General features: G+C 38.8%; 1 protein-coding gene across 1 annotated transcript; it reads left to right on the forward strand.

The window, feature by feature from the left end:
- Window positions 1–12,246: 12,246 nt before the first annotated feature.
- Window positions 12,247–12,711, forward strand: LOC107784240 (uncharacterized). Its single transcript, XM_016605329.2, has one exon. The coding sequence runs from the start codon at window positions 12,247–12,249 to the stop codon at window positions 12,709–12,711; it is 465 nt and encodes a 154-aa protein (XP_016460815.1).
- Window positions 12,712–13,125: the final 414 nt, after the last annotated feature.

Raw genomic sequence — 13,125 nt, forward strand, 5'->3', positions numbered from 1 at the left:
TAGTCATTCCTTGTGCAGCGTCAAATTCCTCTACCTTTGCCTTCCTTTTTTGTCGATCCTCAGCAACGTAATCCCAAGGTATTACTTTTGAGTTGAATGGAGGTGTGGTCGATACTGTCGCAGTGAAAGGTGTGACCACTTCTACTTCAAATGGAGCGGGGGTGGCTGCAGGCAGAGCCACCTTCACCTCGAATGGAACTGATGCAGTTACCTCAACCTCGATTGGTGACTGAGTATGTACCACAATAGGAGTAAGTGTGACTACAACTTTAAAGTCATCACCTTCTCGAATAAGCCTAATCGACCCCTCAGGGTTCCATTCTTCATTCGTCTCTATCACATGTATTCCACCACCTCTACGATCAGGGAGGGGGTTGTCACGTATAATATATGCGGCTTCCTTTGCCTTTATGACCTTGTTATCAATTAGTGTCTGGATCTTATCCTTCAGTGTTTGGCACTCAACAGTGGTGTGCCCCTTCATGCCAGAATGGTATGCACAAGTTTTGTTAGGATTGACCCATTGGGATGGGTTTTCTAATGCCATAGCGGGAACAGGAGTGACGTAACACGTGGCTTTCAAACTTTCATACAACTGATCTATAGGCTTAGCAATGGCAGTGTATTGTCTGGGTGGCTTGCGGTCGAAGTTGTGTCTTGGTCTTGGATAATTTTGGCAAGCTGGTGGTGATTGGAAGTGGGATGGCTGGGAGCTATAGGTGTGATAGACAGAGGCTGGTTGGGAATATGTGGGAGATAAAGGTTGATATGTAGGCATTGATGCTTGGTATGTGGGCAGAGGTGTTTGATATGTGGGTAGAGGTGTTTGATATGTAAGTAGAGATTTCGGGCCTTGGGCCACCATTACTGCCCCAACATCTCTCTTCTTTGATATGCCGCCTAATTGTAATGCCTTATTTGTGGCCTGTAGTGCTTCAAAATTCTTTACCATCCCGCTCTTGATTCCTTCTTCGATTCTTTCTCCGAGTTTGATAATATCAGAGAATTTATGATTTTCGATAACCATCAACCTTTCATAATATTGCGGATCCTGTACTCTGACGAAGAATATGTTCATCTGCTCCTTGTCTAAGGAAGGCCTGACATTGGCCGCTTTCGACCTCTAACGAGTAGCATACTTGCGAAAAGTCTCAGTAGGTTTTTTCTTAAGATTCTGAATGTAGAAAATATCTGGTGCGTTCTCTGTATTGAAATAAATCGATCCATGAAATCCGACGTCGTACTTACCTAATTGGACCATTTCTTGGGATCTTGGCTGATATACCAGGACAAAGCATCCCCAGTAAGACTCCTCATAAAGAGCTTCATCTGGATCTTTTCATCTTTCCTGACCCCGACAAGCTTGTCACAATAGGTCCTTAGATGAACCCTAGGACCACCTATGTCGTCGAACATCTTGAACTTGGGAGGTTTGTACCCCTCTGGCAGTTCCACATCTAGCTGTATGCATAGTTCTTCATAGTTCAAACCTTCTATTCCTCTGTCTCCTTCAACACCCTGAACTTGGCTGGTTAGTTTCTTGAGCTCTTCAGCCATGTTGTTAATGAGCAAGTCTTTCTTAGAGGATTCCGGTGTATAGGAGATTGGTTGGGTAGAGTGAGGTACAGTTTCTATGTATATAGGTTTGCTTTGATGGGTGCCAGGGACTTGAGTGTAATGATGGTCGTTAGTGGAGTTTTGGGGATCGGGAATGGGTTGTGGTGTGTTTTGGGGAGTGTGGTAACTGGTGGTTGGTGGGTACTGAATTGGTTGAGGGTAATGTTGTGGTTGAGTCGGTATTGGCAATGGATTGAGATTTTGGGGTGGAGTTGCATATTGATTTGGTGCGGGAGGATTTTGTGGATGTTGGTTTTATGTGTTCTGGGGAGGTGCTGGGTTCTTTTTGTTTTGTTGGTGGATTTCGGGGATATTTAGGGTGAGGGATAGGTTTGCCAAGTTGTGGACCTACTCAAGCTCTCCCTGTAACTCTAGCATCTTTTGTTCCAACCTCAAAACTAAATCATTTGGCGTCGGAGTACTCCGACCATCTGAAGTTTCTGCATTTTCCACGTTCTCTTTTCGAATACCACTTAAGTCGTCTATTTTTGCTTTTCCTCTACCTTTTGTATTGCTTGGAGGAGGAGGAAATGGAGGGCCTCTAGATCTGGTATGATACGTTGATGAGGCAAGTATGAGTGAACCAACCTAAAGGGATGGGAATAATCAAAATAAAGAAAAAACAAAAAAAGGTAACAAGTCAGTGAGGATTTTGAAATGTTTGCAGTATTTAAACACATATTGCGGAAATGTAAATTCGTGTCCTACTTTGGGAACCTCGTTGTACCCGAGGTAGTCCTAGCAACAAATAAATTTGAAGAACTTTAAATGCCAATAAATGCTTCATTTCATAATATAAAAATAGACGAATCCCAAAACGACACTAAGACAATAGAAAAGTAAGTCACTACTGGCACTTGGCCTTATTACATTTGGAAAACGAGTAAACCTAATCTATTTGGTATCAGAAGGACCATCCTTAGGTTTAATGTTCTCATTGATTAAATCCTCCAGTTTGCGTAGGTTCATCAGTAAGAATGCCTTTGCTAAATGTCCTCCTTCGTTTCCCTCAGCGTTCTGGCAGTCGGTGACTCTCTTTATCACTTTTCCTTCTAATTCCAGCAGATTGTATTCCAGATATTCCAGCTTTTCGCTAGATTTGACGGCCCTCTCTTTCCATTCATTGATTTGGTCACTTGATGGAAGATTCTCCGCCAGTCTAGAAAGAGTGAGGGTGTGCTAACCATACTGAAACTAGGGACCTCGTGCCTCATTTTTCTGCAAAACAAAAGGGTTAGGCCTTTCTCCCCCACCAGACTCGACTATTTATACATTCATGATTAGCATATTGGCATATAGTTCTCCAAATTAATGCATAGAACGTGGTTGTGTCTGTTGGGATTATGGAAAACCCGATGGACTTTTGGATAAGGCTTATCTTAATGGATCATTATGTGGACAACATATTGATCCGACTAGGTTTGACCAGGATGCATGAACAATTTTGACCAGAGTAAGGCTACTATGGGGTTTTAGACTGGTACCCTCAAGCGGACAACTTGAGGGGGAAGGCACAGAACCATCGATTGCACTGCAGATCGACTGGTTTAACCGTAAATAAGCCTTTCTGAATTTATGGTTAGTAAATATGAAGAGCACGACCACTCATTAAGCGTTGCTATAGGATTTGATACGCATGAGTGGAATATGATGTGGAGCATGATTTATGCAGTAATTAATAACAAGTATTTGCACGTAGGAAAAATAAATATGGTATTTAAATAATTGAAAGACAATTACAGGAAAAAGAAACAAAGAGACAAGTCAGTTTCAGGGATAAAGAATCATAAATGCTTAAAAGAAAACAGACAGTAAAATTAAAATAAGGGTAAAGGGTATGGGATAAAGCATGCTTGGACTAATTCATAAGAATAAGTTCGTTATGGTAAGAGCCTAAAGGTATCCCTAGTAGAGTCGCCATGCTGTCGTGCCCCCTTTTTTCCCTCCGCGGAGAGAAGTCTGGGTTTTGAAGTTACATGGGGGTAATAACTCATTTCTCTTTTGGGAATCTGGTATTTTGAAGTGTCACCACCTAACGGATTATGGTGCATTAGGGCACCCACAGCGGTTAACTCTTGGATTGGTTTGCATTACCAGAGATTTAGGGTAATGGCTCGAAATAACCTTGAGGGAAAAGTGTTAGGCACCCCTCTCGGTCCACAACGGGAGGTCCCGGCCGAACTTATACTTGTGAATTAGTCCTTTAGCAAATAAGTAGTTGAAACAAATAATTGCGAATAAAATATGTTGGACACTGTATGACTCAGATAATAAGACAGGATTTGAACAAGTTGTGTACATATAAAATAAAGTTTTAATCAAAATGGATTTGGGAAAGAGGGGTCCTAGGTTGGTTAACCTACAGGATCACCCCATGCAATGCCCCGTAAACACTCCTCAATGAGGGGCTATACGTAATATTATTGTGTAGTCATCATATCCCATTCTACCCATTCCCACCCCCTTAGCGGTTATTTAAGCGAGTGTGACTTAATGATCTCTATGAGTGCTATTACCCGTCCCTTCTTAATAGTCCTGGAGAAAATTAGGACCGCTACTTATAGGTAGTTCTAGACAGACCCCTAAGGTTTAAAGGAGAAAATACTAAGGCGAGAAGCAAGAACACATAGGACTTTAACAAATAAAAAGCATGAAATAGAAGATAAGAGGCTCAGGTTCACCTCCACAGATAATGCATGTAAACAGTACGACTCAAGCACAAACAAGAGCAGTATTGTTAAACAGTATCCTAAGACATGATATCTAGGCGAATATTAGAACACATGAGATATGCAGTTTTATTTTATAACTCAGAAGCAGGGGCCCAAATCAGTTTGCCTACTGATATTAAGCTTGTTAATCATTAAGCAGTACACACAAAAAGGCAGCTTCCAGTATTATAAGAGTTAATTACCTAAGGCTTGCCTAGACGTGGGATAGTTCATAGCTGTTACCAGAACCATTAGAAGTTCAGAAGTCGTTTTTGCCTAAGAGCATGTTGTTCTAGGTGTTACAAAATAAAGGGATTATTACCAGTTTGTTTAAAGCAGGATGATATTGTTAATACTCATTTTCGTGCATCAGTAGTTTAACTAGGCATAGCTGAGTGAGTATGAACGAGAAACTAAACATGGTACACATAAGGTATAGAATGATTTATATGCAAGATTCCTAAAGTAGGATTTCTAAATGCACAGCATGATTTCAAAATTTCCTAAAATAATCAGGATTTCTAAATGCATAAAGGTTACAGCATTATAGAGCACACTGTCAAGTGTGCAGGAGTAGCAATTTTTGTTTTAATGTCCTTTATCCTAGAACAGGATTTCTGAGTGATAGCAATAATGTCAAAATGAGATGCTGAAACAGTATATATGAAACCTAAGAGCATTGTCTCTAATACATGATATGTTTTGCACATGTTGGTTCTAAACATAGATTCTATTGCGCATATAGAAAATGTAAACCTGAAGCATGGTTTCTACCCCTTTGATGTCTATAACATGCATAGCTACCCTCTCATTTTTACTATCCATCCCCAGTATCTGTTTACAACATCTTATTACTGACCAATATTGCATGAATTACATTATTAGATAGGAAAAATAAGAAGTTACTCTATAGGGAGCCTGAAAGTAGGCCTAGATTTCTAGAGTTTCCAATGTCAGATTGCCTCACAGCCTTTCACATAATCCGGGTGTGTCAGAGTTTCCTAAGGACCTCAGGGGATCCTGAGCAGTGCTCACACCTAGATTTCATAATCATAGATTGAGTAAGTGCATTGTGGAAGGGCCAGCTCTAATGTATCAGAGTTCAGAGAGATCTCATAGGGATCCCTAAGCAGTCACACATTAGAGGGGAAGAACTTAAAACCTAAGAGTAGATGTGAAAGTGCTTGAAAAGATTTAAGCGGGAAAACAGCTTGAAAAGAGACTTGTTTGAAATAGTTTTGTAAAAACAACAGAGACAGCTTTGAAAAGAGAGTAGAGTAATAAGCAACAGTCCAAACACAACACCCAAAGCAGGTTCATACAAAACCAACGAACATAGAACCAAGACAGGTTCAGCAACCATAAACAGGGGTAATGGGATTTGGGGACACATAGGTCACATAGGTAAACACATAGTTACAGGAGCATAGAATCAGCAATATGCTAAAGGGTTAAGGAATTTCAGAATTAATACAGGATCAGGTTAATTAAGGATAGCCAACTACTTTGCACATAAACATTAGTAAGGAAGAGTCATATTGGGGTATACTAGAAGGGGGATAACATTTCATAAACATGCTGAGTCTAAGGGAGGGGACACATTCAGAAGCATGTTGATGAAGCGATGAAGTAAACATATTAGTTGCAAGTTGAACAACAAAATCATAAGTGAAAACAGACTAGAAACAGGAGGAATTGAAGTAATAAAAGAAACATGTTGTTTTGAAACTTTTAATTGAAATCAGGACATACCAGTATGGAGGACAGTAAACACAAAAGTGAAGGAGCAGGAGAACACAATATTCAGCCTTGGCTTGTAGCTGGCTAACTTAGGACAGTAGTAAGTAACACAGAATGTTTTTGAGTATGAGAGAGAGAGCTTTTGAACCAATGTGTTTGTCTCCTTTGTGTGTTAATGAGAGAGCATATATATAATTTGAAATTAGGTAGAATAATAAGGTAAGAATCAAAGTCAAGCAGTAATCATGGAACTAGGTATCAATTAGTATAAAAACCACTATAAGTACTCCCTTAATTAAGGGAGTTAACTTCAAACGGTAAAGACAAATAAGGAAAGATATCACATAAAACCGGAACATAGCACATAAGAAAATATTTTCAGGCATAGTAAGTATAGAACAAGTAATCAGGCTAGGTTTAGAAAATCTAAATTAAGGAAAGTACTTGAGAATCGATTGACAACCTCTAGATTAATGAAAGGTATCAATTACAGAAATTAGGGATTCAAATAGGAGTAGTAATGATTAAGGGAATTAACACAAATTGCTGTAAATTAAACGAAATAATCACAGTATAAGTAAGAAGGAATAATAACAGAAACCCTAATAAGCATAGTGAATTAAAAATCACATAAAGTGAGTAATTCAACTAGAAAAAATAGTACTAATTAGAGGAATTAACACAAATTTATGTTAATAAATAGAATAAACATAGTATAGGCGGAAGAAGCAAAATCAGAAACCCTAATGAGCATAATAGGGTAAAAATCATAGAAACATAGAACATGTTCATGAATAACAGAAATCCGAGCAAATTAAACAAACAAATAAGCAAGGACAATTCTCAGAACCCAAGTTTAAGACCAAAATAATTAGGGTTTTTAACATAATGAATCAGATAAAAGATAAAACTTAAATAAACCGTTTAAACATAGTAAAAATTATAGAATAATATTGAAAATCAGAAGAAAAGTCATTTTGAAAAAGGGGTTAAGAAACCCTAGTTTTGAAGACGAAGAGGCGTTTTGAAAAATCGGAGAGGTTATCATGGAAAACAACAAAAATAACCCAAAATACTTAGATCTATGGTAGATCTGAAGAGTCAAGAGATGAGTTAGGGTTTCAGAGAGAGATAACCCAGAGATAAAGAAATTCCGGCTTAGAAGCCATGGATCTAGCCGAAAAATATAAAGATCTTACTCGGATGACCAAGGGTGGACTGAGAACGGCATGAAAAGGCCATGGGTGTGAGTTGAACAGCCTCTGGTCCCCTTGAGGACCTCAAGGTAGCAAGGATCTGGCATGTGAGGGAGTCATTGAGGCTAGGGGTGGTGGTGGAACCACCATTGATACCGGCGAGCCAACGGCAGGCGAGTAGGAGCTTAGGTTTAGCAGAGACAGTCTTGAGAGAGATGAGAGATGTGACGACGGAGAGTGATGAGAGAATGAGGGTTTGGGGGGGTATACTATTAGGTTAATTATGGAAAGGGGAGGAGGGCTAGTGATCACAACTTCCAGAGGGTTTGGGGGGGTAGACTATGACCTGCCGGGAAGGAGGGCTAGTGATCACAACTTCCAGAGACGATTCTGGAGCATTAGTCTTTGCCCTCTTATTCATTTCTCCGGCCACGGAGGACCATCTTCTCTTCGGTTGTTTGTCCTCCGGTCGGGGACTCCGTAAAGATGCACATGCATTGAAGTAGGCTCGGAGATACATGTTCGAGTAAGCTCCTCTTGAAGCAGCCTCACTGCATCAGCGGGATCAGCCAAGACATCTTCCTCGAGGACAACAACAGAGCCCATGGGTAGACCTAATTTCATAGACAAGTTAGAAGGGTTCAACCAAGTTCTTCTAATAAAAAATGGAAACAAGGTGAGTTTAAATTACCATGATTTTTGGCCTTCCACTCGTATTTAAGGGCTAGTTCTTTCCACAAATGAGTTTCGAGCGTTGTAACGTCCAAGATCTTCTGAACCCACCAGCCCAAGCCTTCCACCACCGGTAGGATACATCGAGTTGCTAAAACATGCGAAGAGTAAAGGGTCAATAAGGTCAAAGAGGAATATTTAGTAAAAGAAAATATTAAATGAAGATCTTACGAGTGTGGTTCCAAGCGGCCGGAAAGGATGAAGCCGTCGTCGGAATGATATGATTGGTGGCAACTGCAACGAACCGTTCTGTCCACCAACGGTCATTATCATCATCCATGTTAGTCAATAGAGCATGGTGGCCACGTTCGCAGAGGTTTATCATGCCCCCACGGAAAATCTTGGGAGAGTAGAGATTCATCATACGAGCTAAGGTTAGCTCAAATGCCGAAGGAAAGCGACCGTCCTCCACGCCGAAGGACTTACCTATGCCAAACACACTTGGTAGCGGAAGCAAAACTCCGCAATCATATAATCAAGCTCTCCACTCAAAGAAAATGCACCCAAAGTAAATGGATACATGTAAAAATATGTAAAACCCTCCTTGGGAAGGGTCACTCGCTCCGATAGATCAGGACCAATGATATCCAACTCATGGAAGCGGCAACCTTCCTTCACAGCAGGAATATTGGAAGGACGAAAGGAAGAAGGGTACCTACTGACAGCCCATGTACGAGGATTAGCAATAAAGAATTTCTCTTCAAAGTCTTTTGAGGTATTGAGTTTTCTAGGGATGATGGAACCCACCGTTGGAGGAGCAAAGTCTTTGGTCTTGTTCTTGTTCTTTGAAGAACCAGCGCGCTTTGAAAAAGAAGCCATTGAATAGAAGAAGGAAAAGGTTTTTTGTTTGAAGAGAATTAGAGAAAAGATGGAGAACAAAAATGCAAATTAGAAGCTCGGAAAATTATGAAGTGCAAAGGATAAGGATGATGCGTATAAGTAAAATTTTGGCGGCTAAATTCATGGCCATGATTACCTCGATAATCGGCAAAAGTTGTGCTGAATCGTGGAATGACGCGTGTTCGGGGTATTAAATGTAGAGAGACGTGTGTCTAATCAACCGTCAGAAGTCTTTAGAGAAAATATAGTAATTCCCGCCAAAAGAGTGTTTCTACTAACTTTCCGGTAGCACAAAGTTATGTCACCGGAAAGTAGGGGGACTATCTGTATAGGGTAAAATATGCTATGAAACGTGGTCATCTAAAGGAAGGACAGGTGGAACCCAATATGGGAATAGCCAGAGACCAAACGCAATTATTCTTCTTGTCACCTGGAGGAACAACGTTCATAAAGGTGTATTAAATGTTCTGCGCCCGGTAGCATTTGATAAAGAATATTCTATGGCATTAAGAGCGATGGACCATTATAGAAAATTTGGCATTTATGTTCATCATTACATCTTCATCAATGACCATCGTAATTAACATTAAAGGAGGGCAAGATCCTAGGACCTCCTCCCCTAGACACAACTATAAATAGTGAGCCCAGTTATCATTGTAAAGGACACGAATTTTCTCGCTAAACTTACACTACATTTTATACAAAGCTTAATACAATCTTATTTTTTCGCTTTTTGATTTCATCATCGCTGTACCCGGTAACCTTGTTCCCGGAACTGTCATCTCTGCTGTTTCATCTACATTTTAAGGCTAGTATTTCATAATTCTTCGATTATCTTATTATCTCAAAATCAAATTAGTTCACTTATCTAGAAACTACGTATAAATTCAACTGTATCATTTTACGAGTAAACAAGTATATACTAGAAAAATGTTATACTTATTTAGAAACAATTTCACTTTAAACTTCCTACTTTATCCTTAATGAAATAATTTATGACCACATAAATATTTATGGCTCGATTTTACCACAAGTTTTTCTTTTTTCATTAAATTGTTGAGTCACATATCACTATATAAATTAGAACTAAGAAAGTATTTTTTTTAACTACTATTCAATTCTCAAAATGTATTTAATAAAAAGGCCAAATACATCGACAACCCCTTAAAGTTGTCCTCACTTTTCACTTTGACACTTTATTTTAGTTCCGTTCCATTTGAACACTCCAACCACGTCTCAAATATGTCATTTAGATACAAAATTTATAGGCAGCCAAACGTAATAGCTATGTGGAATTCACACGCCAGAGTAACCAATAAGATGGAGACACATGAGTTTATTAAAAATTAAAAAAAGACTTTTGAGAAAAGAAAAAGAATAAAAGAAAAACAAGAATCCCAAACCCACCCCTCCCCTCCGTCATCTTCCCAAACGACCACAACCCCCTTCATTTCCATCTTCTTCTGCCAAGCAAAAGAACAAGGCAAGTACATGGCTTGGCTCAATTCTAGGCAAAATTGCAAATTCCAACCCATGAAAATTATTCTCCACCTCCAGATCTATCTTTTTCACAAATATTCAGACCATTTCACCATCGGAAACATCAGCGCCGATATTTTGCAAAACTCCGACGAGCTTCAGTTGCCGGAAATGGAGTTTCAGGGTTCTAAATCGAACAGAACGAATGCAAATTTCTTGGCTTTCACCGAAAATGGTGAAGATTTAGGTGAGATTGGTTCGTTTTGGTTCTGCCGAAACACGATGAAACACTTCCAGTTCTTCAGTCGATGAACTTAGAAGAAATTGCAATTCTGGGTTCAAAATTTGGTAGGATTTGGTAGTAATCCTGTGAACAAATCTGAAAATTTAAAAAGAGAAGTTCACCGGAAAAAATTTCTGAGGATAATTTTAAGGGGCTCCCGATGTATTTGGCTTAATAAAAATAACTTAGTAAATTACGCCTTATATTTATTATTTTTAAAAGGAAGAATAGCCTAAATGACACCTATACTTGTGTCATTTTGTCATGCCGGTCCTCCTACTTCACTTTTTTTCATCCAGACACTTTAACTTGTTCAAAATCTATATTTTAAACCCCTTTGACCGTGTGTGTATCTCACTTGCTTTACGTGGATGACACATCATATTCCACGTCATTTTTTTATATATTTTATCTACTTAAAACACTTATTATATACTATTTCCTTCAAAAAAAAATCAATGCATCCATCTCATCTCTCTTCCCTAGAATTCACATATTTCTTCTTCCTAGCAGGGGACTCCATCTCATAGTTATCACTTGCACTCAATGATATCTCAATAATTAAGCAGTGCACAAACTAAATTTAACATGAACCTTGATTTAGGAAGACAAACAGTTCAAGAAAGTGGAAGGTAAAGTGTCAGCATCTCAAAAAGTCAGCAAAGGAAACAGAGAAATGTTGGAAACAAATAACTAGTAATATTTGGTTATAAATGAAATAAAGGAGACAAAGTTTTTTAATTATGAATTAGTGTAATTGTTTATTTCCTAAATTGTTATTATAAACTGAGAAAAGGATATAATTATAGCTCAACATAGCAACAAATAGATCTGGGGGGGTGGGGGGAATCGGGGCAGTAGAGAAGAAAAAGAAGAAGCGTACGGGGGAAACGAAAAGAGAGGGGGTGTTGTTGGGGGGAGGGGGCACTGGAGAAGAAGAAGAAGGGGAGAGGGGGAGGGAACGAAAAGGCAGGGGGATGTTGTTGTGGGGTTGTGGGGAGTGGGGAAGAAGAAGAAGGCGTACAGGGGTTTAATATTGTTGTTGTCTCTTTTGCTTTTTTATTTTTCTTTTTTACTTTTTATTTTTATTTTAATTATTTTTGGTTCAAAATGTTAATATTCACGCTCATTATCCGCGTGAATTACACTTATTTTGTCCAGCCCAATCATTATTTTGCCACATGTATTTGGTCAACGGTCAGAAGGGTTTAAAATATAAATTTTAAATAAGTTAAAGTGTCTGGATGAAAAAAAAAATTAAATAGGAGGACCGCATGATAAAGTGATACAAGTATAAGTGTCATTTAGGTCATTCTGCTTTTTAAAATGAACGTAAAAGAGCGAAAGTAATAGTTTAAATGGCGAGGTAGAGATGCATTAATGTCCCGAGTGAAATACAGGTAATACAACGAACCAGAACTCTTATGGAGTATTAAATACTCGTGTCTATCTCTCTCTCTCTCACCGCTTTCCTGATTTGTATACACTCACATTCAAAGCTAACTGCATCACATCTTCCAAATTCCCACCTATCTTTCTCTCTCTCCCATTCATTCCCTTTTTGTTCTCCTTTAACGTAATTTCCATTTCTCAGCTCCCTTTTCACAAATAGCAAAAAACAAGGCACAACAAAAGAGGAAAAGAACAAATGGAGGGGGTATCAACGAGGGTGTACAGCGGATTAAAGGGTTACTGGAAAAGGAGGGGTTATAAGAAGCTGAACCGGAAAAACCGGCCGGTTGAAGTATCAGCAGAAGGTTCGAATTCGAACCGGAAGAGAAGGTTCTGGAAGATAAAATTCACGCGGCCAAGATTAAAGCTGAAGCTCAATTTTCGACGGTTCTCTATTAAGAAGCTTCTAATTGGGTTGCGGGATGCTTATGTGAACGTGATGCTAAGGGTTGCTAACACCCGCGGGCTCGGCGGTGGTTACGGCGGGGATTACGGCGGCGTCGCCGGATTTGGGATGCGGCCGATTAAGGAGTACGATGAGAAGGTACTGGTGGAGATCTATAAGTCAATGATGGCTAAAGGAATAATAGTTCCTCGTGATGTTTCTGGATCGGCCAATGCCAAAATTGGCCCTGAGATTTTCTGTCGCAACGGTAATTAATCTTATTCAAAGATAAGATTATCCTGAGATTTAATATAACTACATTCAGAATTCGTCTTCTCTTATAAGGTTTTGTTCCTTATTTTTTCTTTTTCTTCAAAATGAGGTGGACTTATTTTCCTGGTAATTAAATTCTTGCAATCCGGAAAATGTGTTGTAGATTGTAATTTGTAACATTATGTGGTTAAAGATCTAGGGCAGCTTTCCCCATGACTTAGAATAGTTAAATTGAGTTTAACTTTTATGCATGTAAAATAAATTGTACTATTTGGTCATTTATAGTACAAGTAATTGTTCCTAATAAGTGTAATTAATAACCTAATAATAATGTAAACAACTTAGCAATAACAGATTAAATTATATTGATAATATATTTTGTCAGCTATATAAGTTAAATATTTTTTATTTAGTTTT

The sequence above is a fragment of the Nicotiana tabacum genome, chromosome 22 (assembly GCF_000715075.1).
Source record: "Nicotiana tabacum cultivar K326 chromosome 22, ASM71507v2, whole genome shotgun sequence".
Taxonomy (NCBI): Eukaryota; Viridiplantae; Streptophyta; class Magnoliopsida; order Solanales; family Solanaceae; genus Nicotiana; species Nicotiana tabacum.

Excerpts from the sequence above, each read along its gene's own strand:
- LOC107784240 (XM_016605329.2), top strand. The coding sequence starts at position 12,247 with ATGGAGGGGGTATCAACGAGGGTGTACAGCGGATTAAAGGGTTACTGG.